The sequence below is a fragment of the Raphanus sativus genome, chromosome 8, assembly GCF_000801105.2.
Source record: "Raphanus sativus cultivar WK10039 chromosome 8, ASM80110v3, whole genome shotgun sequence".
Classification (NCBI taxonomy): Eukaryota; Viridiplantae; Streptophyta; class Magnoliopsida; order Brassicales; family Brassicaceae; genus Raphanus; species Raphanus sativus.
The window spans coordinates 1,103,149-1,125,945 of NC_079518.1; the positions used below are offsets into that span (position 1 = coordinate 1,103,149).

At 42.0% G+C, this 22,797-nt stretch overlaps 4 protein-coding genes and 2 long non-coding RNA genes across 17 annotated transcripts; 4 read left to right on the forward strand and 2 right to left on the reverse strand.

Annotated features, from left to right (window-relative positions):
• Positions 1 to 1,220: 1,220 nt before the first annotated feature.
• Positions 1,221 to 3,756, reverse strand: LOC130494465 (uncharacterized). Of its 4 annotated transcripts, XR_008937544.1 has the most exons (6): positions 3,162 to 3,751; positions 2,827 to 3,081; positions 1,930 to 2,094; positions 1,737 to 1,797; positions 1,542 to 1,663; positions 1,221 to 1,456 (listed from the first exon to the last, which is right to left on the reverse strand). It is a non-coding gene; the product is annotated as an uncharacterized LOC130494465 (long non-coding RNA). The 4 variants fall into 4 exon arrangements; XR_008937543.1 differs by having other exon boundaries at positions 1,221 to 1,663; positions 1,737 to 1,887; positions 3,162 to 3,756; XR_008937542.1 differs by having other exon boundaries at positions 1,221 to 1,663; positions 1,737 to 1,857; positions 3,162 to 3,755.
• Positions 3,757 to 4,045: 289 nt separating this feature from the next.
• Positions 4,046 to 6,575, forward strand: LOC108821503 (DNA polymerase epsilon catalytic subunit A-like). Of its 2 annotated transcripts, none has more exons than XM_056992065.1 (8): positions 4,046 to 4,347; positions 4,447 to 4,512; positions 4,613 to 4,672; positions 4,775 to 4,870; positions 5,155 to 5,315; positions 6,089 to 6,175; positions 6,265 to 6,335; positions 6,416 to 6,575. In XM_056992065.1, the coding sequence occupies exons 4-8, from the start codon at positions 4,781 to 4,783 to the stop codon at positions 6,448 to 6,450; spliced, it is 444 nt and encodes a 147-aa protein (XP_056848045.1). In that variant the 5' UTR covers positions 4,046 to 4,347; positions 4,447 to 4,512; positions 4,613 to 4,672; positions 4,775 to 4,780; the 3' UTR covers positions 6,451 to 6,575. The 2 variants fall into 2 exon arrangements, with proteins under 2 accessions (XP_056848045.1, XP_056848046.1); XM_056992066.1 differs by having other exon boundaries at positions 6,265 to 6,315; positions 6,416 to 6,574.
• A 767-nt stretch (positions 6,576 to 7,342) lies between these two features.
• LOC130498590 (protein ALP1-like) lies at positions 7,343 to 11,183 on the forward strand. Of its 6 annotated transcripts, none has more exons than XR_008937476.1 (4): positions 7,343 to 7,542; positions 7,863 to 7,937; positions 10,393 to 10,462; positions 10,763 to 11,183. XR_008937476.1 is itself a non-coding variant. In XM_056992064.1 (2 exons), exon 2 carries the CDS (start codon positions 8,724 to 8,726, stop codon positions 9,978 to 9,980), a length of 1,257 nt encoding a protein of 418 aa, XP_056848044.1. In that variant the 5' UTR covers positions 7,343 to 7,542; positions 7,855 to 8,723; the 3' UTR covers positions 9,981 to 10,379. The 6 variants fall into 6 exon arrangements, 3 of the variants coding, with proteins under 3 accessions (XP_056848044.1, XP_056848042.1, XP_056848043.1); XR_008937478.1 differs by having other exon boundaries at positions 10,411 to 10,462; XR_008937477.1 differs by having other exon boundaries at positions 7,866 to 7,937.
• A 200-nt stretch (positions 11,184 to 11,383) lies between these two features.
• LOC108820934 (mRNA-decapping enzyme-like protein) lies at positions 11,384 to 13,498 on the forward strand. The gene is made up of 8 exons (XM_018593964.2): positions 11,384 to 11,628; positions 11,717 to 11,757; positions 11,839 to 11,891; positions 12,075 to 12,219; positions 12,319 to 12,378; positions 12,521 to 12,638; positions 12,752 to 13,210; positions 13,294 to 13,498. Exons 1-8 carry the CDS (start codon positions 11,464 to 11,466, stop codon positions 13,348 to 13,350), a joined length of 1,098 nt encoding a protein of 365 aa, XP_018449466.1. The 5' UTR covers positions 11,384 to 11,463; the 3' UTR covers positions 13,351 to 13,498.
• A 54-nt stretch (positions 13,499 to 13,552) lies between these two features.
• Positions 13,553 to 14,619, reverse strand: LOC130498700 (uncharacterized). The gene is made up of 2 exons (XR_008937637.1): positions 14,479 to 14,619; positions 13,553 to 14,393 (listed from the first exon to the last, which is right to left on the reverse strand). It is a non-coding gene; the product is annotated as an uncharacterized LOC130498700 (long non-coding RNA).
• Positions 14,620 to 16,584: 1,965 nt separating this feature from the next.
• LOC130498697 (meiosis-specific protein ASY2-like) lies at positions 16,585 to 19,694 on the forward strand. Of its 3 annotated transcripts, none has more exons than XM_056992253.1 (3): positions 16,585 to 17,635; positions 17,712 to 18,583; positions 18,665 to 19,694. In XM_056992253.1, exons 1-3 carry the CDS (start codon positions 16,585 to 16,587, stop codon positions 19,670 to 19,672), a joined length of 2,931 nt encoding a protein of 976 aa, XP_056848233.1. In that variant the 3' UTR covers positions 19,673 to 19,694. The 3 variants fall into 3 exon arrangements, with proteins under 3 accessions (XP_056848233.1, XP_056848231.1, XP_056848230.1); XM_056992251.1 differs by having other exon boundaries at positions 16,585 to 17,431; positions 17,501 to 17,635; positions 17,712 to 19,694; XM_056992250.1 differs by having other exon boundaries at positions 17,712 to 19,694.
• The last annotated feature ends 3,103 nt before the right edge of the window (positions 19,695 to 22,797 follow it).

The window sequence follows — 22,797 nt, forward strand, 5'->3', positions numbered from 1 at the left end:
TGAACATAAAATAAAAAAATCAGAAGAAACAATGTCGGCAGTGTGTAACACTAAAAGTAGTTTTTAGTATGAGATTAATATGTAAAATTTAAAAAGCGTTCAAATTAATTTAAACCCAACAATTGAGCATTTTGTTATATTTTTAAAAAATTTAAATTATTGTATGTGAAAATATGTACGCTTATTGAAGTAGAACTCTGTCAAGAAATTGTTGTTTTTATTTTGTATTTATTTAGATTTGGTTAATTACCTGAGAATTTAGGTTATGATTGGTTGGATTGTAACTGTAAAAGTTTAGATGTAAAATTTATGATGTCAATAATTTGGATGTAACTCTAAATTTTTTTATATATTTTTTTTCCCACAAAGATTATAGCTGCAAGATTTTAGTGGTAGATATCTTAAAATAAATGTGTGAGGTATGTAATATATAGAAAATAATTATTTTACATCAACTAAAATAATTATATTAGTAAACATAAATAAATTATGAAGCTATTATTTAATTTAATATATAAATGATATTTATGTTATTTTAAAACTTATATTTTATAAAATTATTCAAAGGTAAAAAAAATTATAGATGTATATATATATGTATATATAAATAATTTTAAAAATTAGTATCTAAATAGTAATAAATTTTACATATAATTATCTAATTTATTTGATACTATACATAATTTTTCATTACATAAGAAAAAAAAATAGTTTATTCTTTTTGATGTAGCTTTATAAATAAAACTAACTAACAATTGGCAAAAGTCAGTCAAGTTTGATGTTAACTTTGAATTATAAGACCAAAACTTACTCATGATCAGTAAATTTGATGATTTAAAAATAAATAAAGTTAAAAGTGAGATAAAGACCAATCAATCATCCACGATAAGTTATATCATATAATCACTTAAAATCAGATATGAGTTTTAAATCAAGGTGATTATCCCAAACAAAGACTTCTCTTCAGCAAAATGGAAATCCCGACGCCATGTATGATCGCATCCGAACTCATCATGAACAAAAGTGATATATTTCAATTTCCCGACTCTGGCGTATTTGTTTTGAGAATAAGAAAAACAATGTGACTACATGAATTATAAACAAAGCTTTAGTGAGTCTGCGAGAGTTAAGAAAGAACTTCGCAAGTCACTTCTTACTACACAGCAATATCTTGATATAAGTTGTTGGGAAAAGTATCTTTCCTAGCAAAAAAAAAAAGATGAGCACAAAAAATTACTCGTCATAGAAAAAAGCTACTACAAATGATCAAACACAATAAAATTACTTATCTCACTTGAATCCTATGCTAGCTACGACATACAAATATATTCCCATTTCTTTCTGCTAAAGCTACATTACACAATATATAACTTCATTTTACTAATCAGCAATGGATCCACAGCTCTTAGAAGATGCACAAACTACACTTGCAGAAGGCACCCATCAACTTCATCCCCTGCATCAAGTGGGATTCAACATTCAAGTGGAGTTGGTACAGATGGCAGAACTTCTGGTGAGACAATCTTAGTAACAGTTATAACTTGGATCTTGCCTGTGATGTTGTAGTCAGACACCTTGATCCTGAAATTATGTGTTTTTCCAATTGTGTGGATTAAAGCCTGGGGACAGTAATCTCATGACCAGCACCAAGTTCTTGATTAGCCTAAAAAATTTCAAGGAGGAATAAAGTGAGTTTTAATGAAATGGGAGAAGGTTTTAAGTTGATGGCTAGTTACCTCAGAGTAGTTGTCAACCAATTCTGCAGCACCCTTCCCTGTCAACTCATGTCCTGCATCACTAAGTAAGACGAAAACAGCCTGTTCATTATTGTTGTAGACATAGATCTTCGCAAGGTACCTGCAAAGAAAAGAACACAAATACCAAATTCTAAAATGATTAAACATGAAGTTGTGAGGTTAGAGTTCATACTTTTCTACACCAGCAACGTTAGTGTTGACACACTTAGCGCACATCAACGAAGAAAGGCCTCTGGTGGCCTTACTTTTACAACCGCTGCAGGCAATACAATACCACGAAGTGTCATGCTAAACATCATCAAATGTGACTAATGGCCATGCAGACGAAAAGAGCTTCCTGTGACAGGTTAAAAGATAGTTATTTACATGACAGGCTTCTTTTTTACAGAGCTATCTTAAGCTCTTATTTTACTTTGGCATATTCATGTTTGATGTAATCAAATATTTGCCCAATTGTCATTATCTCAGCCCTAGTAATCTCATATGCATAACCCGCTTAGCAATCTCTAGGTTAGAACTCAACCTGAGACAATTTACAAAACAAAAGGTTTGCCAGGTTCACTCAAGAGAGACTGAATAGAACATTACTTGAAAGTGACAAACACAACACTATTGTCTCTAAAATTACTAACCAGTTTATGTAGTCAATTGTGGGCTGGACATCTTTAACTAAATTACCTATTTTTGGTTAGAGCTTTCGAAACACATGTTAGTGACACTGTTTCATGAATGGCCAAAAATTCATAAAGTCAAGATGAACACAGAGTACTTGAACTGCAACGAAATTCTATGTTAGACATCAACATGAACTTTATGAGATATGAGCAAACAAATGCAACTTAATTTTTTTTAGAAACTATCAATCATGGATATAGAGGCCGCGTGAAGAGCAAACTAAATTAATGTAAGACATTAACCTGAACTTGATGAGTTATCAGCAATGAAAGTCTAATTTACAAAGGAAAAATCATAAACTGAGAACATTGACACGGTTTATTTCAAGTTTGAATCAACACTCAGAGAAACAAATTAAGGTGAATTTTTTTTTTTTATAAATAAGACAGATTACCGTAGAGGTCACCCCTGAGACCACAGTTAGCTTGGAAATTGGATGGAACCTGAACCTGTCTGGAGCAAAACAGAGGTAGATGTCATCAAGGCTGGAGAGAACAGAGTGTGCGAGAAAGAAACTGTTAAACTCTGATCAGCAACTCGATAAATATCCTTGCTTTGAGCAGCGTCAATTATGAAGCCTCAAAGTTGTCCATGCTTTGAGATGAGGCAGGTATGTTGGAGAGGAGACGAAACCTTGCATCACCGTCTTCTGTCGGAGTAGAAATCAATTGGTTTTAGGGAGACCGGTTTAAACAACAACAGAAGGTAATTGCAGATAAGAACTCATACCTGTTCATCAATGAGGAGGAGTTCCAACCCAATAAAGGTCCCACCTTTAGCAATGTTTCTTGCCTCCCAGAAACGGACTAACCGGAGCTCTGATTCAGATTGTCCTGATGAGATGTCTTTGAAATACATGACGACAGGAGATTTGTTGGTGGTAAGATGAGACTGCGTGGTGAATTTCATGGCCTAGAAGTAATTTCTGCAGAATAGTTTTTTTTTTGATTCAGGATGAATTTAGGTTCAGAGAAAGAGTTTTATATAGGAGAAGCATCAAGGGGTGGTGGAACGAAACATTGAAGAATAACTTCAACATTGTCATTAATTGAGAATGAAACGTAGAAAAATCATACAGTGGAGAACATGAAGTGGAAGAGTCGGAGGATATATCGACGATTGAAGACTAAACAGATTTTTCGAAGGGATTCACCGTTTCTTTCCGACTGGGCCTATGGGCCAAAAAGAAAACAGACATTTTACAGATCAAGAAAACTGAGAAGCCCAACCCGGTGTGACGTGGCTAAAAACAGGTTTCCTATTGGTTGATTTTCTTGACTGACGTGGACACTCTATCTGAGGACTATATTCCCCTTTTAATACTTGTTTGATTTTCATATATTATAATAAATTAGACAGTCACATGCAATATATCAAAAATATAATGAGTTATAATTAACTAATGGGGTTGGGCCAATGTTGGAGCAGATTTAAAATTTCTGACGGGCTTCTACATTTACACTCCAAAGAACTTAAAATTCGAAGCGCGGGAGAAGTAGGAAAATTGGGCCGAGAAGAAGCTAAAAGCCCAAGAAGAAATCGTGGTTCAAATTTTTTCGATGTATATATCTAGCTGAAACCGCCGGTCTCCTGTCAAAAAGCCGTGTCTAATACGCTTCTCATCTTCACTCACACACTCCGTCTCCAACTCCGAATCGTGAAATTTACTACGGTTCCCAAACGCCTTTTCAGGAATCGCGATTTGGTCGCGTTTCCGATCGACTCAGCTTCCGATTCCTGAGCGAGCGAGAGTCGAAGCTCTACCGGTGAAAAGATGATCGGAGATAATCGAAGGTCGAAAAAGCAGAGAGTAGCGAGCACCGCAGAAGACGAGCTCGAGTCGAAACTCGGATTCGAGCTTTTCTCCGAAGGGGAAACGCGTCTCGGGTGGCTCCTCACGTTCTGAGAATCATCAGTAAGTCTCTCTGTTCTCAGCTCAATTTTGCGGATCATTTAGTGTAGGTTCGTTGATTGCTATATCCACTGATTGATGATCTTACTATGTTTTTAACAGTCATCTTGGGAAGATCCGGATACTGGGAAAACCTTTAGCTGTGTGGACCTTTACTTCGTTACTCAGGTAAAAAGCCTCTTATGTTTACTCATAACTATGTCAGCTTATGAGTAATGTGATTGATTTTTGAACTGAGTTGTGAGGATTTTTTTTTTTCCCTTTGCAGGACGGATTTTATTTCAAGACGAAATACAAGTTCCGTCCTTATTTCTATGCAGCTACGAAGGTAATGATGGTTTTCTCTCTTTACATCATCTGAATGCTCCTTTGAATCATTCACGTAACTTTTGTCCTGTGTGTTAATGGAATTGCAATGCCAAAATCACAGGGAAGCATGGAATCGGAGGTTGAAGCGTACTTGAGACGCAAATACGAAAGACAAGTCGCTGATATTGAGATTGTTGAAAAAGAGGATCTCGATCTTGTAAGTCAGTTTAAAAAAAAATAAACAACTTGTTTTTGAGCTGAAAGTCTGAATTCCTGATTCTAATTGTGATCTTGCATTCATATTCTGATATCGTTTGCTAGTATGTAACATGGGATGTGAACTGTTAAAATTAGTTTTTTCCCTAGTGTTTAATGATCGTTCTTTAGTGCAATAATGTTTCATTACTTTTATTAGTTTTCATTCCGCTTAATGTCTTTTTAACTTTTTTTTTTCTGCGACCTACCAATCTGAGTGACTTTATTTTTTATGCTCATGAGCAGAAAAATCATCTATCTGGCCTTAGGAAAAAATACCTAAAAGTGTCATTTGATACTGTGCAACAATTGATGGAAGTTAAGAGGGATCTGTCGCATATTGTCGAACGAAACCAGGCAAAATTTGATGCTCTTGAAGCATACGAATCCATATTGGCTGGAAAACGGTAAGATAATGTAGTTTTGTTCATTTTCAATTTATTCCTTGTTTCTTAGTTATTTTCAAGTTGCTGCCAGCACACAAAGACTTTCTCATCATTGTGTCCAACACCCTTAAATAAATAAAAGAGAAAGAAAAGTTAAGTTTCGGCTAATAATTCATATTCAGAAGGTTTAATTCTATTATTAACCTGTTCACCTGCATTTGCACAAGAAGCTCGTTTTGATACGTCTTGAAACTTCGCTCCCTTAGTAAACGTAAACATGCATTTGAATTCTAACCCTATTAACCTTTTCATATGCATGTGTAAAAAAAAGCTAAACTGTGGGAGCAACAAGAAGACCAAGATTTGTAAGTTGGCTGTGACGTGAACTTAATTAACATGTTAAGACAGGGAATAAGAAATGTTAAGAATGGTTTAGCCAACGAATCAGAAGAAGAATATTTTGTTTCTTCTTGGCTACTTGCGTTCTCTTTAAGTAACCATCAATCATCCCCATCTACTGCACATAAACAGAGCCTGTGCCTACGTGTATTAAAATGAAACGTTAGTCCTACGGAACCATATTTTATTAAATTTTAAGAATCACATTTGTTATTAATACCAAGGTTTATATGTATTTTTTTTGTAGACTTAGCTTGAAAGTATATGTATTTTTGTTGGTATTCATTGACCAAACAATCAAATTTGATATACTCACACAAAAACAATTAATTTGATGATTTTTCACATTTTAATTAGCATGGGAAGCTTCTGAATCCATCATCATGCATATGCAGGCCTGTGCATATGCAAATGTTAACTTGTGGGAGAAACAAGTCTGAGATTGGTGAACTGGCAATGACGTCCAAGAATGTAACAAAGATGTAAACTAAGACAGCCAAAAGTATAAAATCAAGAGAGTGGTTGTAGCAAAAGAAAATCATAAGAAGAATATTTTGTTTGGTCTTCTCAGGACTCAGATCTTTGACCATTCAGACCGTTTTGTGTTCCTCCCAGTTCCGAGGCAAGTTATCTTCTCTTCTGGTATGTCTTTTCCTGTTGTTCTTGGTAGATACGTCACTAAATTTGGTACAGCTAAAATCATTTCTCTTCTTCTTGTGTAGTTACTGTATCAAGGTTTGATGGGGGATTCGAATAGAGTTAAGCTTCGTGATGGGAGATTCTTAGCTTATAGAGAAAGTGGAGTTCCAAAGGAGGATGCCAAATACAAGATCATTCTTGTTCATGGCTTTGGAAGCTCTAAGGATTTGAACTTCTCTGCCTCAAAAGTAAATTAAAAAAAGTTCTTGAAATCTTGTCTAACCTTCTGTTTTTTTTTTCCTTTCTCTTGGGATAAAAAGAAATGTCACTTGGATTTTTTTTTTTCAGGAGCTGGTAGAAGAGCTTGGGGTGTATCTTCTATTCTATGACCGTTCTGGATATGGAGAATCAGATTCAAACACGAAACATTCACTGAAAAGCGAAGTTGATGACATAGCAGAACTTGCAGACCAGTTGGAGATAGGACCCAAGTTTTACTTAATTGCATCCTCCATGGGGGCTTACCCTACGTGGGGTTGCCTAAAACACATACCTCACAGGTATTAAATTAGAAGGAAAAGGATAATTAATCAAATAAGCTGTGAATAATAGTGAGAGTATTATGTCCTTCTTTGCAGGTTATCTGGTGTGGCTTTTGTTGCTCCGGTTGTAAATTATTTGTGGCCATCACTTCCTAAGAAGCTTATAAAAAACGATTACAGGGGAGGTCTTTTCAAATGGGTTTTAAGAGCAACATTATCGCACGTATGTTAACGCGTCCTTAAGTTAAAAGTGACGAAAAGAAAATCAAAAAAGGCCCGATATATTTTGGGACGTCCCTTATCTAAGGACAAATGTGGTCGTCCTTAGGAGGCACGTGTCGTGTTTTTAGTGGGCGATGGCTCTTAGGTGTGGAAACGATGCGTTTCATCGGTTTCGATCAGAACTTGATTTTTTCTTTTTTTTTGAAACCTTTTGCAGAGAGAAGGCGATTGAGAAGGCGATTGGTTCGGTCTCGACGGTGGTTCGTTCTCGACGGTTCTTCTCGGCGGTTCGGTGTGGACGGTTCTCCTTGGCATCCATCTCGACGGCTGTTCGGTGTCGACGGTTCTCTTTCTCGACGGTTCTCTTTCTCGACGGTTCTCTTTCTCGACGGTTCTCTTTCTTGATGGTTCTCCTTGGCGTTTGAGTTGATACGAAGGTGAAGAAGGTATGTGTTCTCGATCTAGTGCCTTTGATTGATTGTATATATTTTGTTGTCGTTGTCGATCTAGGGTTTTGTTATTTTCGAATCGTAGCAATTGAGTCTATCCGTTTGATTAATGATTTGGTTATCCGTTTGATTAATGATTTGATTAATTTCGAATCGTTTTGTTGTCATTCTTGATCTAGGGTTTTGATTGATTGTAAATAGTTTATCGTTCTTGGTTTAGGGTTAATTTCGAATCGTTTTGTTTATTGTTTGCAAAACCAATACTCATATTTGATGAAACTGATATATTTTATTCCTTCTGATTGTGAGCGAGCTAGTAGTTGAGGTGAAGATTTGGCTCTCGCAAACCCGGATAACTACAACAAGTCAAACCATTTCCTCCAAAGTACAAGGTAAATCACTAGCACTTGAACTCAAATAGTTAGAACTAGTAGGCATAGAGGTAATTAACTGTGATTGAAAACGTGTAGACATGGTTGGTTGTGATTAGACATGGTTGGTTGTGTAACTTTAATGCACTTGAACAAGTTGGTTGTTTAAATGTTTAGTAACTGTATATCATAGTTAGTTTTCTTTGCTACTTTGAGATGATAATCTAGTTAGTTTGCAACCAAAAACTGTCTTCTTTGATATACTGAGATGATAATCTAGTTACTTTGCAATAACGTTTAGGAGGAGATGTGTAATAACTCTGATATGACTTTGGTAGTTTATGGTTAGGCTTTATTATCGTTCCTATTAATAAACACCAACCTATCCTTCAATCTCCATCATCTTCTTCCTCTCTTCTCTGCCTAAACCTTTCTCTTCTATAATCTCTTCTCTCTTCTTACTGCAATGGGTTCAAGTAATCCATATAGCCTGTCTTCTGGCTATGTAGGTCTCCTGAGCAGTCAACACGATAGTGTTGGCAATGGGAACTTCGGTTATGATAGTTTTCATTCCCAATCGTCGGAAATCCCTCTCTTCAGTTCACAGTCTGACGCTCCAACTCCAGTTGAAGACACACCACCACAAGATGTACTATAGTATAGAGTCACAAGATGTACTATATTTCAGAAATCACAATATACATTTTTACTCAACTATAAAGCATCACTCGTATGCTGAGTTGAAGGATCACTTCTCTTTCTTTTCAAAATAAATCACAAGCATATTTATTTTTTTTTTGTTTAAAAATGGCTTCTTCTTCTCATTACCATTACCACAAAGATAATGGTGACGATTTTGATGACATGTTTGATGATTTTGAGGAAGACTTTGATCAAATTCCAGAACCAAAAGAGAGAAAAAGGCGTATTTTTATCGAGAGAAACCGAGAAGAAGGCCACGAGAAGCTTTGGAATGACTACTTTAGCGATACTCCAACTTACTCTCACAATTTATTCCGGCGCCGGTTTCGAATGAACAAATCATTGTTCTTGAGTATTGTCCATCGTCTCTCGACAGAAGTAGCGTATTTTCGACCAACAGAAGATGCAGTGGGACGAAAGAGTCTTTCTCCGCTCCAGAAATGTACTGCGGCAATTCGTCAACTGGCGTATGGTGGTGGAGCTGATGCAATTGATGAATATGTACGACTAGCTGAAACAACAGCTAGGAAATGCTTGCATTATTTTGCCGCCGGAATAATCCACTTGTTTGGCGATCATTATCTTAGACGTCCCACACCGGAAGATCTTCAAAGACTACTCCATTTTAATGAAGAACGGGGGTTTCCCGGGATGATTGGAAGTATCGACTGTATGCATTGGGAGTGGAAGAATTGCCCAAAAGAATGGAAAGGAATGTATTCACGGGGAACCAATAAACCAACTATTGTGTTGGAGGCGGTTGCTTCATATGATCTCTGGATATGGCACGCCTTTTTCGGAGCTCCAGGTACTATGAACGATCTTAATATTCTTGATAGATCACCTGTTTTTGATGACATTATTGAGGGCATAGCTCCGGAAGTAAACTTTCATGTCAACGGGAGGGAGTACAATTTGGCTTACTATCTCACGGATGGTATTTATCCAAAATGGGCGACTTTTATTCAATCAATCCGTCTACCACAAACTCTGAAACATTCTTTATTTGCTCAAAAACAAGAATCCGTTCGAAAAGATGTTGAGCGTGCCTTTGGGGTCTTGCAAGCTAGGTTCGCCGTGGTTAAAAATCCTTCTAAGTTATGGGATAAAAATAAAATTTCAAATATTATGAAAGCATGTCTCATACTCCATAATATGATTGTCGAAGATGAACAAGATGCACGCACTGTTGAGGAATTTCAAGATGACGATTTTACATTTACCGTTAAAAAATCTACAAGACAGCCCCAATCAAATGCTCGTCGAAAAGAAGTTCAAGATCAACAAATCCATCAACAATTAAAAGAAGATTTGATTGAAAATATATGGGACAAATTTGGACATCAAGCAAATTTTATATAATGTTTATGTTTTTATGAATTCAATAAAATGTTTGTTTGCTTTTCATTTATGATGTTTGCTATTTTTTTTCCTTCTTTGTAATTTTCTTGTTTTTTCTATTTAAATGTTTAATGTTTTCTCTATTTAAATATTTAATGTTTTATTTAACATTTATCTTTCTATATCACTAATTAAAAAAAAAAAAACTTAAGGACCACTACAAGTCCTACCAATAATCGAAAATTTAGTGAATGTCCTTAACAATTGTCCTTAACACCAAAATATTATTAAAGAAACATAAGGACCAAGATTTTGGTCCTAGCAATAATGTTGCTCTAAGGATATCGAAATTTGCACCTCGACTGTTACATTGGTGGATTATATTTGTACAAGAGGTCTTTCCATCAACTAATTCTGGTCTTGATGAGAGCAGTCTAATCTACTTCAACAGCCAAGACATGGAGGTGCTCAAACGAAGCCCTGGCTTTCCCATGCTTACTAAGGTCACTCCTACTTTTCTCCCTTTTTTTTTGTAGTGATAATCATTTCTGACCGAAGTCGTTGTAATGATAATCAATTATTTCTGACCAAAATGGAGTCTAAAATTTTGGGGGCCATCAATATTTACTAAAATTTAAGTAAAATATTTTTAATAATTTGAGATTTATATTTATGTATATTACTTTCAAAAAAATTTGAGGGTCAACACAAATGTTTCAATACTTTGCTACTTTCAAATCCAATCTTGTTTATGAGAAAAAAACCTTGTTGTCCCGTGAAAGATATATGTCTCTACCGTGTAGGATAAGCTACGTGAAAGAGTTGTTTTCAATACTCTAAGAGACGATTTTGTGGCGTGTTTCGGACAATGGGACTTCGAACCAGCGGATCTAAACATCACTCAAGAGAGTTCTGTTCACATCTGGCATGGGAAAGAAGACAAAGTGGTCCCGTTTCAACTTCAAAGATGCGTGCTGCAGAAGCAACCTTTTATCAACTACCACGAGATCCCTCAAGGCGGACATCTCATCCTGCACTACGATGGCACTTGCGATGCGGTTCTACGCTCACTATTGCTTGGTGAAGAACATAAAAGCTGTATAAAAACCGGTTCTTGATGAAACCATGTACAAAGAAAATTGATTCTTGATTCAGTTCAAGAATATAAAATATGTATACTTTTTCAAAAGGTAAAATAAATACAAAATTTATGAATGAAAGTATTTCCCATTAATTAGTACCAATCATTAGATTATTTCTAAAATACTATTGGCTAGTAGGAATTATAATAGTTTCAACCTACAGTAAAAATATACGAGAATCTACTGTTGGGCCCATAGTAACTAAGGCCCAAGCCCTCACTTTGTGAAAAGCCTTATAATATTACAATATCCAAAACATTTATAACCGCAAGTGCTCTCTCGATTTCCCTCTTCTTCTCCAACTCCCAAATCTCACAATCCTTAGGGTTCTTCCGATTAGGGCTAAATCGAATTCGTAAAAGATGTTTCAGAACGGGAAGCTGGTCCCACCGAATATGCACCAGAACAACAGCACGAGGCTCCTCAACCTCAAAGTCCTCCGGCGAATCGATCCTTTCATCGAGGAGATCCTTATCACAGCAGCTCACGTCACCTTATACGAATTCAACATCGAGAGCAGTCAATGGGTGAGAGTTTCGATCACTCATTCGTATTTTATGACGTTTTGCTTTTGCTACCGACTTATCTGTGTGTGTGTCTTCTTGTTCAAATCAGAGTCGTAAGGACGTTGAAGGATCTTTGTTCGTCGTCAAAAGGTAAGTCGAAGGATCTATATGTGATTTGCTTCTCTTGAATCATTTAAAAAATGTGATGATCCGATTTTGTATTAATTTCAGAAATAGACAGCAGCCTCGATTCCAGTTTATTGTGATGAATCGTCGGAATACAGGTTATGATTCTCTTCTTAGCATTTGAATTTTGAATTAAGCAAATACTTTCTTTCGTTTAGTACATATTCGTCTTAAATTAAGGAAGATAGTGTTAGGGAAGTGTTTAAGATCCTAAGTAGAATTGGTTTCTTGATTAAGGAGTTGTCATTAATTAGTGTACTGTGGAATTTGTTTTGGATTAGATAATCTGGTGGAAGATCTGTTGGGAGAGTTTGAGTATGAAGTCCAAGGTCCATATTTACTTTACCGTAATGCAGCTCAAGAAGTTAATGGGATTTGGTTTTACAATCAAAGTGAATGTGATGAGGTTGCACGTCTCTTCGGCAGGTAACTATATAATTTTACTGCTTGTATGACTTAGAGATACTCAGCGTTCGTTCTACCTACGTATTTATTATCACACTCTCCGTCTAATGGCAATGACAGATTACTTAGCGCATATTCCAAGGTCAACCAGAAGCCAAATACGTCATCTTCTTCGCAAAGGTAAGAAGTATTTAGATCACTTAGCGCATAGATAGACATTGTGCCACTAGTTGTATGTATGAGGCGGGGAAAAACACGATAACTCTTTCAGCTGGTATCTTTCTTATATGTTGAAAAAATAATGTCTATGTACTTACTGCAGGGAGTTTGAGGAATTGGAAGATGTGCCCACAGTGGCAGTTGTGGATGGTCCTCTTGAACCATCTTCAAGTGGTAGAGATGCCCCTCCTCATGATCCTGCTTTTATCAACTTCTTCACTGTAAGCTTTTTTGAGACACACTCACGCTAACGCCTTCAGCATCACGTTTAACTTCGAAATTCTCAAGCTGTAAGATTGAACTTTTATCAATATTGTTGTTGGCTTGACTGCAGTCTGCGAGGTCTCTTGGCAACACTTCGGCTGGATCACCATACATGTCATCAGCAAATCATCCACAACCTCACCAACCCACCATCGCCCCTGCAACAGCTGCACCTCCACAGATATTATCACCACCGCCTCTACCATCCTCCTCTCCTCTAATGCCTCTTTTTGACAACAATCCTCATCGTATCAGTAGCAACTCCGACGTTCACACAGGTTTGGTGGCGCCGTCCTCTGTCTTTGGTGGACCCCCAGGGATGATGATGGCTCAACCACACCTCATTCCTGGTTCATCTATGCCCTCTGCTCCTCCTCTGAACCTTAATAATACGGCGACTTATTACCAGCAGCGCCCGCTTGGTACTCCGATGCTCCAGGCTTTTCCACCACCATCACTCGCTCCTGTGAACAATGTCCCCGTTATCAATAGAGACAAAGTCAAAGAAGCCCTGTTAGCGCTGGTTCAGGTTTGGTTCTTTTTACAACATTCTCTTTTTTTTTTACTTGAGCTGCTGCCCAAAACCCTAACGCGCGAGTTGCTTTTCAACAGGAGAATGAATTCATCGACATGGTGACCCGAGCTTTACAAAATGCATATCAACCATGAAGCTAAGCAGGGTCGTTGGTGTTTGACGTAGACTGTATAGTTAAAACGTAGTTTAGTTTAGTTAATTCTCTCTTTGATAACTTTTTTTTTTTTAACAAAGTGTTAATTGTTGGAACCTCCTTATTATAATCAACATTTCTAATCATCGCTTGGATCCTCCTCGTACAATTAAGAAACACTTGTCATCAAACATCACAGCAAAGAAAGAAAATCTCTTAGTTTTGAGTAATAATAATACTACTACACGAGAGAGAGGGGGGAAATGAGAAATATATATTACAAATGGGACTAGAAAAATGATTTTTATCTCTCGAAGTAATCCTCTGTCCTGCCCTTGAATCCGATTTGTCCGAAGGTAAGACAGATGAAGAGACCTAAGTGCCAGGTAACCAACCACAACCAGAACTGTGAAGTGAGTGCTGGAGGAGTTGGGAAGTGAGCGAGCTCATTTCCTATGCTCTCGAAGAAGAGACCCGTCAAGCTCTTCCCATTTATCGCCGGAATACTCGACGGAGATAGCCATCCGATCAGTCCAAACCCCACCACGTTTAGGTCTCTCCTCAACCAGTTCCTCTCAAAGTACTTGTCAAAGATGCATAAACATCAGCACAAATAAGATGATCCTCATGTACCTTATTCCAGAAAACAGAGTATGGGTCTTTGACATTGTGATTTGCAAGAAGGAAAAATCAACAACAGGGCTTGGTTTGTAGCACCATCATGGTTGAAGTGTCTAAAAACAAAATCGACAACAGGGCGGCTCACATTGCTTTTCTTTGTCTAGTCTACTACTCTCTTTTGACAGAACTGAATCAAACACTCGGCTCTTCACCTCTCTTGTCCTTGGTGGTGGTTTCTTAGATGGAGTTGAACTCTCAACCTTACAATTTCTCTTGTTTTCAACATCAAGAACGGTGTTGGGGGAACGGTGATCTCTGCAGGAACGGTGTTGGGGGCATTTAGAATCAGCACCATAATAACAAGAAGCATGTGGAGTAATGTTTAATAAACACACATCATCACAGTGATGTTACTTCTCAAAGCTGCTCAGAAAAGACCAAAAAAAAAAAAAATATAATAATATATATATTCAAAACCAAACGATTGTCATGAAACAACAAAACAAACCTTGAAATCAAAGAAGACGGAGGCAATTTGGTGGGTTTATATGGGCCGAACCCGCGGGCCATGACAAACTCAATCGAAAAGAGAAAGGAGACCAGGGAAACGGTGCCGTTTCTACTATATCTCACATAAACTTGTTTAGAAACCTCATTCACATCTAGGGCTCCAAATCGACCGAGAGAAGTCATTCACCATCTAGGGCATTCCCCCAAGGCAGAGAGAAAATCAGCTCCAGAACCAAGAAAGAGAATGGTGAGAAAATCAAAACCCAGAACGAGAATGGTACTTTCTCTTATTATTCTTTCAGTTATTGGTTAATTAGCACTAATTATGGCTTAAGAATGGGCTTGGGGGTTAGGCCCTAACCGATTTTTTTTTTTTTGGGCTTTTGTTCGCACATAGTAAGAAAAAATGTTCTTGTTTTAACAACACGTGTCTCTCTGTTTTTGTTTTTGAAGGACTCGGATGATGAGTATGTGGATGTGCCAGGAAGACCTAATCTGAACCGTCTTCCCAAGCAGATTTCCTCGAGCCTGAAGAAGGATCAATTTAGAGAAGTAGAAATAAAACATCTACAAGAAATCATGAATGCTTCTGACTTCAAAAAAGCTACTGGCACTACTCGTGAAGGGCGTTTTAAGTTGTCTGATAATGGGAAGATTATGAGGGTGTTTTGGCAGCTGAACCGGAAAAATGAAGCGAAGAAACCGGTAAACTCTTTGAAATCCAATCCACATTACTCTTGGTTCTCTTTTAACTCATAAAATTTTATATCATAGCCATTGGTTTTGTTTATTAGATTTACAAAGACCTTGTGGAACGCCAGTTATGGGAGAAGGTTTCTGGTGCTGTTCGAAACCAGAAGAAACACATCCAGTGTTGGGCATACAGCTCCACTGATCCCATCTCCACCTTACGAGTTATACTTGAGTTGGATGACGAGTTTGTTCCTCTGTCCACGTGGTACCTCCACTCCAACGTGCATCCTGAAAAGATTGGCAAGGATCCAACCGCTCTAAAAGGACATGTCTGTTATTCAACAACTACCAAGGAAGCCTATAGTTACATGAAAGACCACGGAGTGCTGTTTAAGGTGAGTTTGGTCAACAGAAAATAGAAGAACTCAAGAGTGGGATGAACAGAGACGTTTTATTAGAGTCGGAATAACGAGGGTACAAGAGTAAGAAAGCCGGCTAGTCGATGCTCGGCGAGCTCCTAGCCGGAAGTACAAGAGAGCGGCGAGATACAAAGAGAATAAAGGAAACCCTAATCTGGCCGCAAGTCTGTGTCTCTAAGTGGTGATACCCTTCCTTCCTGTCCTCAACTCCTTATATAGTCTTTTGGGTCTGTCGGTTTTGACCTAATTCATCCTTTTTACTATGGGCCTTTTGACTTGCAGGCCCAATCGGGACGACTGTTCGGCCCGAGCCACTTGGTCGGCGCCTTCGGCTGCTCGTCTTCTGATCAGAGGAGGCATGAGCCGAGTTGCGACTCATTTGGAGCCGGCTTCGAGCCGACTATCCTTTAGATGTCAGAAATGGGCCTCCTGTTCGCTGGGCCTTGTGGATGATGACAATTCATCCCCAACAGTAAGTCCCCCCCTAGTTCGTTGTCGAGTCGAGCAATCGATCGCAGCGAATTAGTGAGTTAGGGCTCGAAGAATAGGAGGTTTGATCTTCTGATTCCGTGATTCCGTCGAGAAGCCGCTGGCGGAGAGATTTCTTTTTGTTTTCTCTGGACGAGCAATCGGAATGCCGTATACTCGGTGTCCCGGATGAATCCTTCCAAACCGATAAATCGATTGTGTTTGGCCCATGATGTGAAATCGAACCGCTGTTGGTTTTTTGATCGAGAAGCCGAAACGTCACTAGGGTTTTCGGCGAGAATCCGAAAGGTCGCGTTTGAGGATGACGCGCGAGCCTGCCGACAGGCCCAATTAGGCCCGCTTAGGGTTAATGATGGCACCTCGTATGAGGCGCCTCCCCTCTCTCTATAAATAAGAGACCTCCCTCGAGATTTCTCTCATTCTTCTCTCAGTTGTCAGGTACTTTCTCTCTCTATCTTTTATCTCTCTAGCTTTTGCTCTCCGTTTTAGTTCTTTTACTCGGTATGTCGACGAGCAAACGATTTTCTCGAGAACAAAAGGGGAAGATGACCGCGAGTACCGTCGATCCCGTCAGCGATCTAGAGAGGGTCCGAGGATCTGAAGATAGTGCAGAGGCAACTCATCGCGAGGCGATGATGGATACCGAGAACACGACCCGAGAGCAGCGTATGCTCGTCTCGGAGGCGATGGTTCGGGCTCGTGAGGATGATGATGGGGGCAATGGCTCTCCTGATGACGGGATGACTCCCTATTGCTTCTATCCGGGAAATATTTTCGAGGAGCAGCGCAGGCTTGACCCGACACGAGCTCGTCCCTCTGTAGTTGAAGGGCAGGATTGGGGAAACGTTTTACCGACGCGGTCTACGTTTGGGTCGGTGAGAAGGCTGCTGAAGAGGAGCAAGGCGATTGGGGTTACGTTCATAATCCCGTCAAAGGACCAACGACCGTGGTCTCCCCCAAAGGGATATCAGTGCGTATATGAGTCGTACTTCGAGAATGATACGAAGTTATGGTTTCCGATACCTCGACTCGTCACCGCCTACACGATGCGCCGAGGAGTTGCTCTGAGCCAGTTCTTAAATGGCGCTTGGCGCCTAGCAGTTGCGCTGATGGTGATTGGGGCAGAAGCCGGTGCCGCTCTCAGTGTCCGAGCATTCGAGGAACTGGTTTCGGTGAAGATCAATCAGGGCCTGTTGTCGCTAAAGATACGTCCCAACTACAATGTGGTAACGGGCTATCCGTCCAAGACGAACGACTGGCAGCGATCGTACTTTTACGTCAAGTCCGATCGCTCGGCTTTCGAGGAGCCGCTGAAGACCGGTTACCGTGTTCTTTGGAACAATGAATTTGGTATAGAGTGTTTCCTAGTCTTTTACCGTTTCGTGCTCCTGACCGCCTCTTTTCCTTTTGTTTTGGCAGTCCCTCACTCGAATACCGCGGAGTACGAGGAAGATTTTTTGGAGAGTGCTCGGATCGTCGCGTCTCAAAGGCAAGATCTTTGGGAGAACTTCTCGTACGGGAGGATTCGCAGGTCGGCTGATCGGATTAGACTACGTAAGTCTCTCCTCCTTTCCTTTTGTTCGGTTTCCTCAGGGATCCTAAGTCGCCCCCCCCCTTTTTGTCCTTGCAGAGGTTTGGCGTTCGGATACTGTTCCGATTATCACCAAGAAATCGAAAAGAATCAACCTGTTCAACAAGGCCGAGCAGACGGAGATCAATCGGGCCAGAGTTATGAGGGAATTGCCGGATCTGAGCTTGGTGGTTGGGAAGCAACTTGGGTTTGTGGAGCCGGACCAAAACTCCAACGCAAACTCACCTAATCTCGAGGAACCTAATGCGACTGAGTCAGATGAGGCTCAGCTCGTGAGGAAAACGGGGAACAAGAGAAAAGAGAGGGAAGGCGCTTCTTCCGAGGGGAAACAGACCGAGGAGACTTCCACCGGTGGGGGTGCCAGGTCGGAGAAGAAAAGGGCGCGAAAGGATTTCGCAGAGGCTCGACCTTCTTCTGTGGAGGAAGGGGAGCTCCAAGCCTTGGAGCCTAGTAACGGCTCTCGAGACGACGCTCTCCCGAATCCATCTCCCGGTGGCGGTCAAGCGGGTGAGCATCAAGAGACTTCTTCTAAAGTGAAGAAGAAGTCGAAAAAGAACAAAAAGAAGAATAACGGCGGATCCTCGGGGCAGGAGGGGGCGCCCGAGAAGGAGACCGTGGGAGCCCCGACTGCTGCCGTTTCTCTCCCAAAGGCGGCGGTTCGCGAAGATGCCGGGGGATCAAGCAGGTCCGCTCCGAAGGCTCAGGAGAAGGACGTTGTGCCGAAGGACCTTCAGGGGTTTTGTCCGGACAAGGTCGACTTTATCTTTAAGCGGGATACTCCTCTTGTTTGCAACGAGAGGGACTGCGCTCGCTTTGTCCGCCAAGTCCGGGGGAGCAGAAAGCATCTCCCACTCGTCAAGGATCTCGTCTTCCAAGACGATTACACCGCCGCCGCCGGTTCTTCGGTTAAGGTAAGGATAGTTTTTGCGTTTCGTCCGTTCCTCGTCTTTTTCCTAACTTGGTTGTCTCACTCTCTCTTTGATGTGCTGCAGAGCCAAGGGGATTGGAATGAAGTCGTCCGTAAGTACGACGAGGAGCTGAAGAGGACCTATGGTGTGATCGATAGGCAGCGACACAACACCAGGGAAGCGACGCAAGCCCTAGAGGTCATGCTTCGCAAGAAAAACGATGCGGTCATCCGGGAAGAGGCCATGAGGGATGAGCTCCTCCAGAAGGAGACGGCTATGAACAAGGAGCTGAAGCGAGCCCGGGAGTTGGTTAAGACACTCGAGAAAGAGAAAGCCAAGTTGGCAGACGAGAAGAAGATCCTCGAGGAAGAGAGGGCTGCCGCTGCCATAGCGCATTCCAAGGAGATGGATCGTCTCCGAGAGTCGCGCCGCTATGAGGTTACTCACGAGCGGATCCGAGTGATGGCTGTGATGCACGGAAAGGCTGCTGCTCGCTTCCAGAGGATTCGAGAGCGGGAGACTCGTCGCGACAGTTTTGAGGATGCGAGGTGTATGCTCGGACAGGCTCGCGGAATGAGACGTTGTCTTGAAGGGATGAAGGCAACAGGTAAAAGCATCTCTCAAGGAGATATCGATACCTATGCCGAGCAAGAGAAATATTACGACGCGGAGGTGAAGCGTTTGGTCGTAGACGATCTTGCTGAGAAGGACCTCTCTTTGTCCCCTCTTGTGCTCGAGTCGAGGTTCGTCATCCAAGAGATATTGGATAAAGTCGACAAGTACGGGTCGAACATGGACTTGCTCGACTCTGAGGCTGCCAGGGCTCTTCGCACTCCACTCAGGGGACCAGAGGATCAATCCGAAGGACCGTCGAAGAGCCTTCTCGAAACCGTCCAGTCGCCAGCTCACCCTGACGCCATCCTTCCGGAAAATGCTCCGGTGGTCGAAGAAACGACCAAGCCAGCTTCCGAGGTTCCGATCTCCGATACGCCGATCAAGACGGTGGATATCACCGATTCGCCGTCGCTTGAAGTGTCAGGCTCTGGCGTGAGCGGGGAGCGCTCCGAGGAAGATCCCCTTGTCTCGGGATGACTTTAAATGTTTGTTGTATCCGTTTTTCGGCCTTTCGGCCTTGTTCGTCTAAAACTTATTTCCTTTTCTCGGCTAAGGCCTTTGTTGTATGGATTTGGTGCCTTCGGTTTTATTTTTAGGCAAATGTTTCCTCATATATTTCCGTAAATCGCTTAATTTAGAAATATATAAATCATCCACTTGTCTATAACCGAGAAATGGAATAATCCGGATGGTTGCTCGCATTTGCCAGCGAGTTCCCTCCTTTTCAGATAGAAACAGAAATTAGAGATGGTTGTTCGTTCGTATTTTTACTTATCCAACGAAGCTTTTACAAGTCTAACGTCCAAGTAAATACAAAGAAACTCTAATCGTTCTACTGAATTACCGAGGAAAAGGTTTCAAGACGCAGTGCAGTGATCGAGAGAACTATTGGTCGGCCAAACCGTCGTCCTTCGATCAGACTTGGTCTGAAATTTCCATTGGATAGCCGGTCAATGCACGACGCACAGGTGACGCAAGGCTGTTATTCCCTTCGGCTGATACCCGATCAAGGCTCAGCCGATTTAGCTGGGCGAGTGCTCGTGCTCCGCTTGATAAAGGGGCTGGCATCGTTTGTTCGGGGAAAGGTGACTGTTGGTCATTCTAAAAAAAAGTTTGGACTTTGTTTTGGTTGGGGCTGGACCCTGTGAAGGGATGCCTACGTACCTCGGATGAGGATCAAGCCTTTCGTAGTTCGTTTGACCGAGTGAAAGTGGCTGTAGTAGCGCATTCACTCGGACGAGTAGAAGTGACGGTTAGGTGCATCTACTCGGTTTTTTTTTTTTTTTTTTTTTTTTTTTTTTTTTTTTTTAAGCGAACAGTGACCTGCTGGTCGTTCGCTTGGAGAAAAAGATGAGGCGCTTCTATTGGTAGAAGAGGCGAAGATGCATCGAGTTCCAGGCTCGTGGGACTGCCTCTCCGCAGGAAGTCTCGAGTCGGTAGACGCCTGGTCGAACGACTCGGGTGATCTTGTAAGGTCCTTCCCAATTGGTCCCTAGCTTGCCAGCGTTGAGCTCCTTCGTGTTGTCGAAAACTTTTCGGAGTACGAGGTCGCCGAGCTCGAGAGGGCGCGCTTTTACCTTCTTATTATAGTAGCTCTCGATTTGGTTCTGGTAATTTTGGATCCGAAGAAGCGCCTGATCACGTTTTTCCTCGAGTTCATCGAGGGCATCGAGGAGCATATCTTTATTAAGCTCGACGAACTGTGGCATCTTGGCGCGCCGAAGACTCGTCACGTTAACTTCGGCGGGGGCCATTGCTTCCATCCCGTAAGCAAGAGAGAAAGGGGTGGATTTAGTCGCACCGCGGGGAGTCGTTCGGTGCGACCAGAGGACGCCGTCCAACTCGTCGGCCCAATGGCCTTTCTTGAGGTCGAGTCGCTTCTTGATTCCATCGATGATAATTTTGTTGGAGGATTCCGCCTGTCCGTTTCCTTGCGGGTAGCGAGGAGTCGAAGGGCTTAGGCGGATATTCCACTTGTTGCAGAACTCTTTGAAGTTTCCGGACATGAACTGAGAGCCATTGTCCGTTATGATCTCGTATGGCAAACCATGACGGCAAATGATGTTCTTCCAGACGAAAGTGCGGACTTCCTTGTCCGTTATCTGAGAGAATGCTTCAGCTTCAATCCATTTAGTGAAGTAGTCGGTGAGGACCAGGATGAAACGGCGTTGGCGTGAGTTCGGCATTGGCCCGATGATGTCCATCCCCCACCTCATGAACGGATAGGGGGCAGCAGATGTCCGCAACAGCTCAGTGGGGCTGTGGATGCTCGGAGCATGACGCTGGCATTTGTCGCACCGACGAGCGTATGCCTCGCAGTCAGTGTTCATAGATGGCCAAAAGAATCCCAAGCTTCGAACCTTGAGGGCGAGTGCTCGGCCTCCCGAGTGGTTTCCTCCTGCTCCGTCGTGAGTTTCAGCCATTACTCGGCGTACTTCATCGCCCTGGATGCACTTCAAGAGAACCTTGTTCGCGGTCACTCGGTGAAGTTCGTCGTTTATGACGACGTAGTGGGCGCTGCGTCTCTTCAGGCGTCTCGCTGCCCACTTATCGCTCGGCAGTTCTTCTCGTATGAGATAATCTAGGAACTCGGCTCGCCAATCGACTGAGGTATCGTCGCGATCGGGCATCTCAGTGTCGGTTTGATCGGTTGCGGATCGTCGAGTTGTTGCAGAGATTGGAGCGATGAGAGAGCTTTCGTCGGAGGAAGAATCGATGCTCGGTCGATCGATCCGATGTATGGGTATCGTCCTTTTGACCTGATCGTGGAGTTTGCTCCCGAGTGCGGCTAAGGCATCGGCGCAAACGTTCTCTCCGCGAGGAACCTTGGTGAGTTCGAAGAAATCGAATTCCCTAGCGAGCTCCTGAACCACTCGGAGATACGCATCCATTCTATCATTGCGAGCATCGTAGTCGCCGCTAAACTGGCTAGCGACGAGCTGCGAGTCGCAATAAGCACTCAAGCGTTTGGCTTTGACGGCTCGGGCGAGACGAAGACCGGCGATCAACGATTCATACTCTGCCTCGTTGTTAGAGGCCGGGAAGCCGAAGCTGAAAGACTGGCGGATGAGTTCTCCTGTTGGCGATTGAAGCTGGACTCCAGCACCGGATCCTTTACTCGTTGATGATCCGTCGACATGAAGAATCCAATTGGGACTCGGGATATCGAGGTCTTGTGCAAGATCTGGCGTGAGTTCGACAAGGAAGTCGGCGAGGACTTGAGATTTGGCGGCTGTTCGACATTTGTACGTAATGTCGAGCTCACTCAGTTCGATTGCCCACTTGGTCAGCCGGCCGGCTCTGTTGGGATTTTGCAGGACGGTGCGGAGCGGTTGGTCGGTCAGAACCTCGATAGAGTGTGACTGGAAGTAGGGTCGTAATTTCCTCGCGGAGTCGACGACGGCCAGAGCCAGCTTTTCAAGGGTTGGGTATCTGGTCTCCGGGCCGGTCATGCGTCTGCTCGTGTAAAAAATCGGACGCTGCTCGCCACGGTCCTCCTTGATCAAGACACTGCTGACGGCTGCCGAGGAAACGGCGATATAGAGAGACAAAACGTCTCCTACGTCTGGCTTGGCCAAGACGGGAGGAGTCGTCAGGTATTG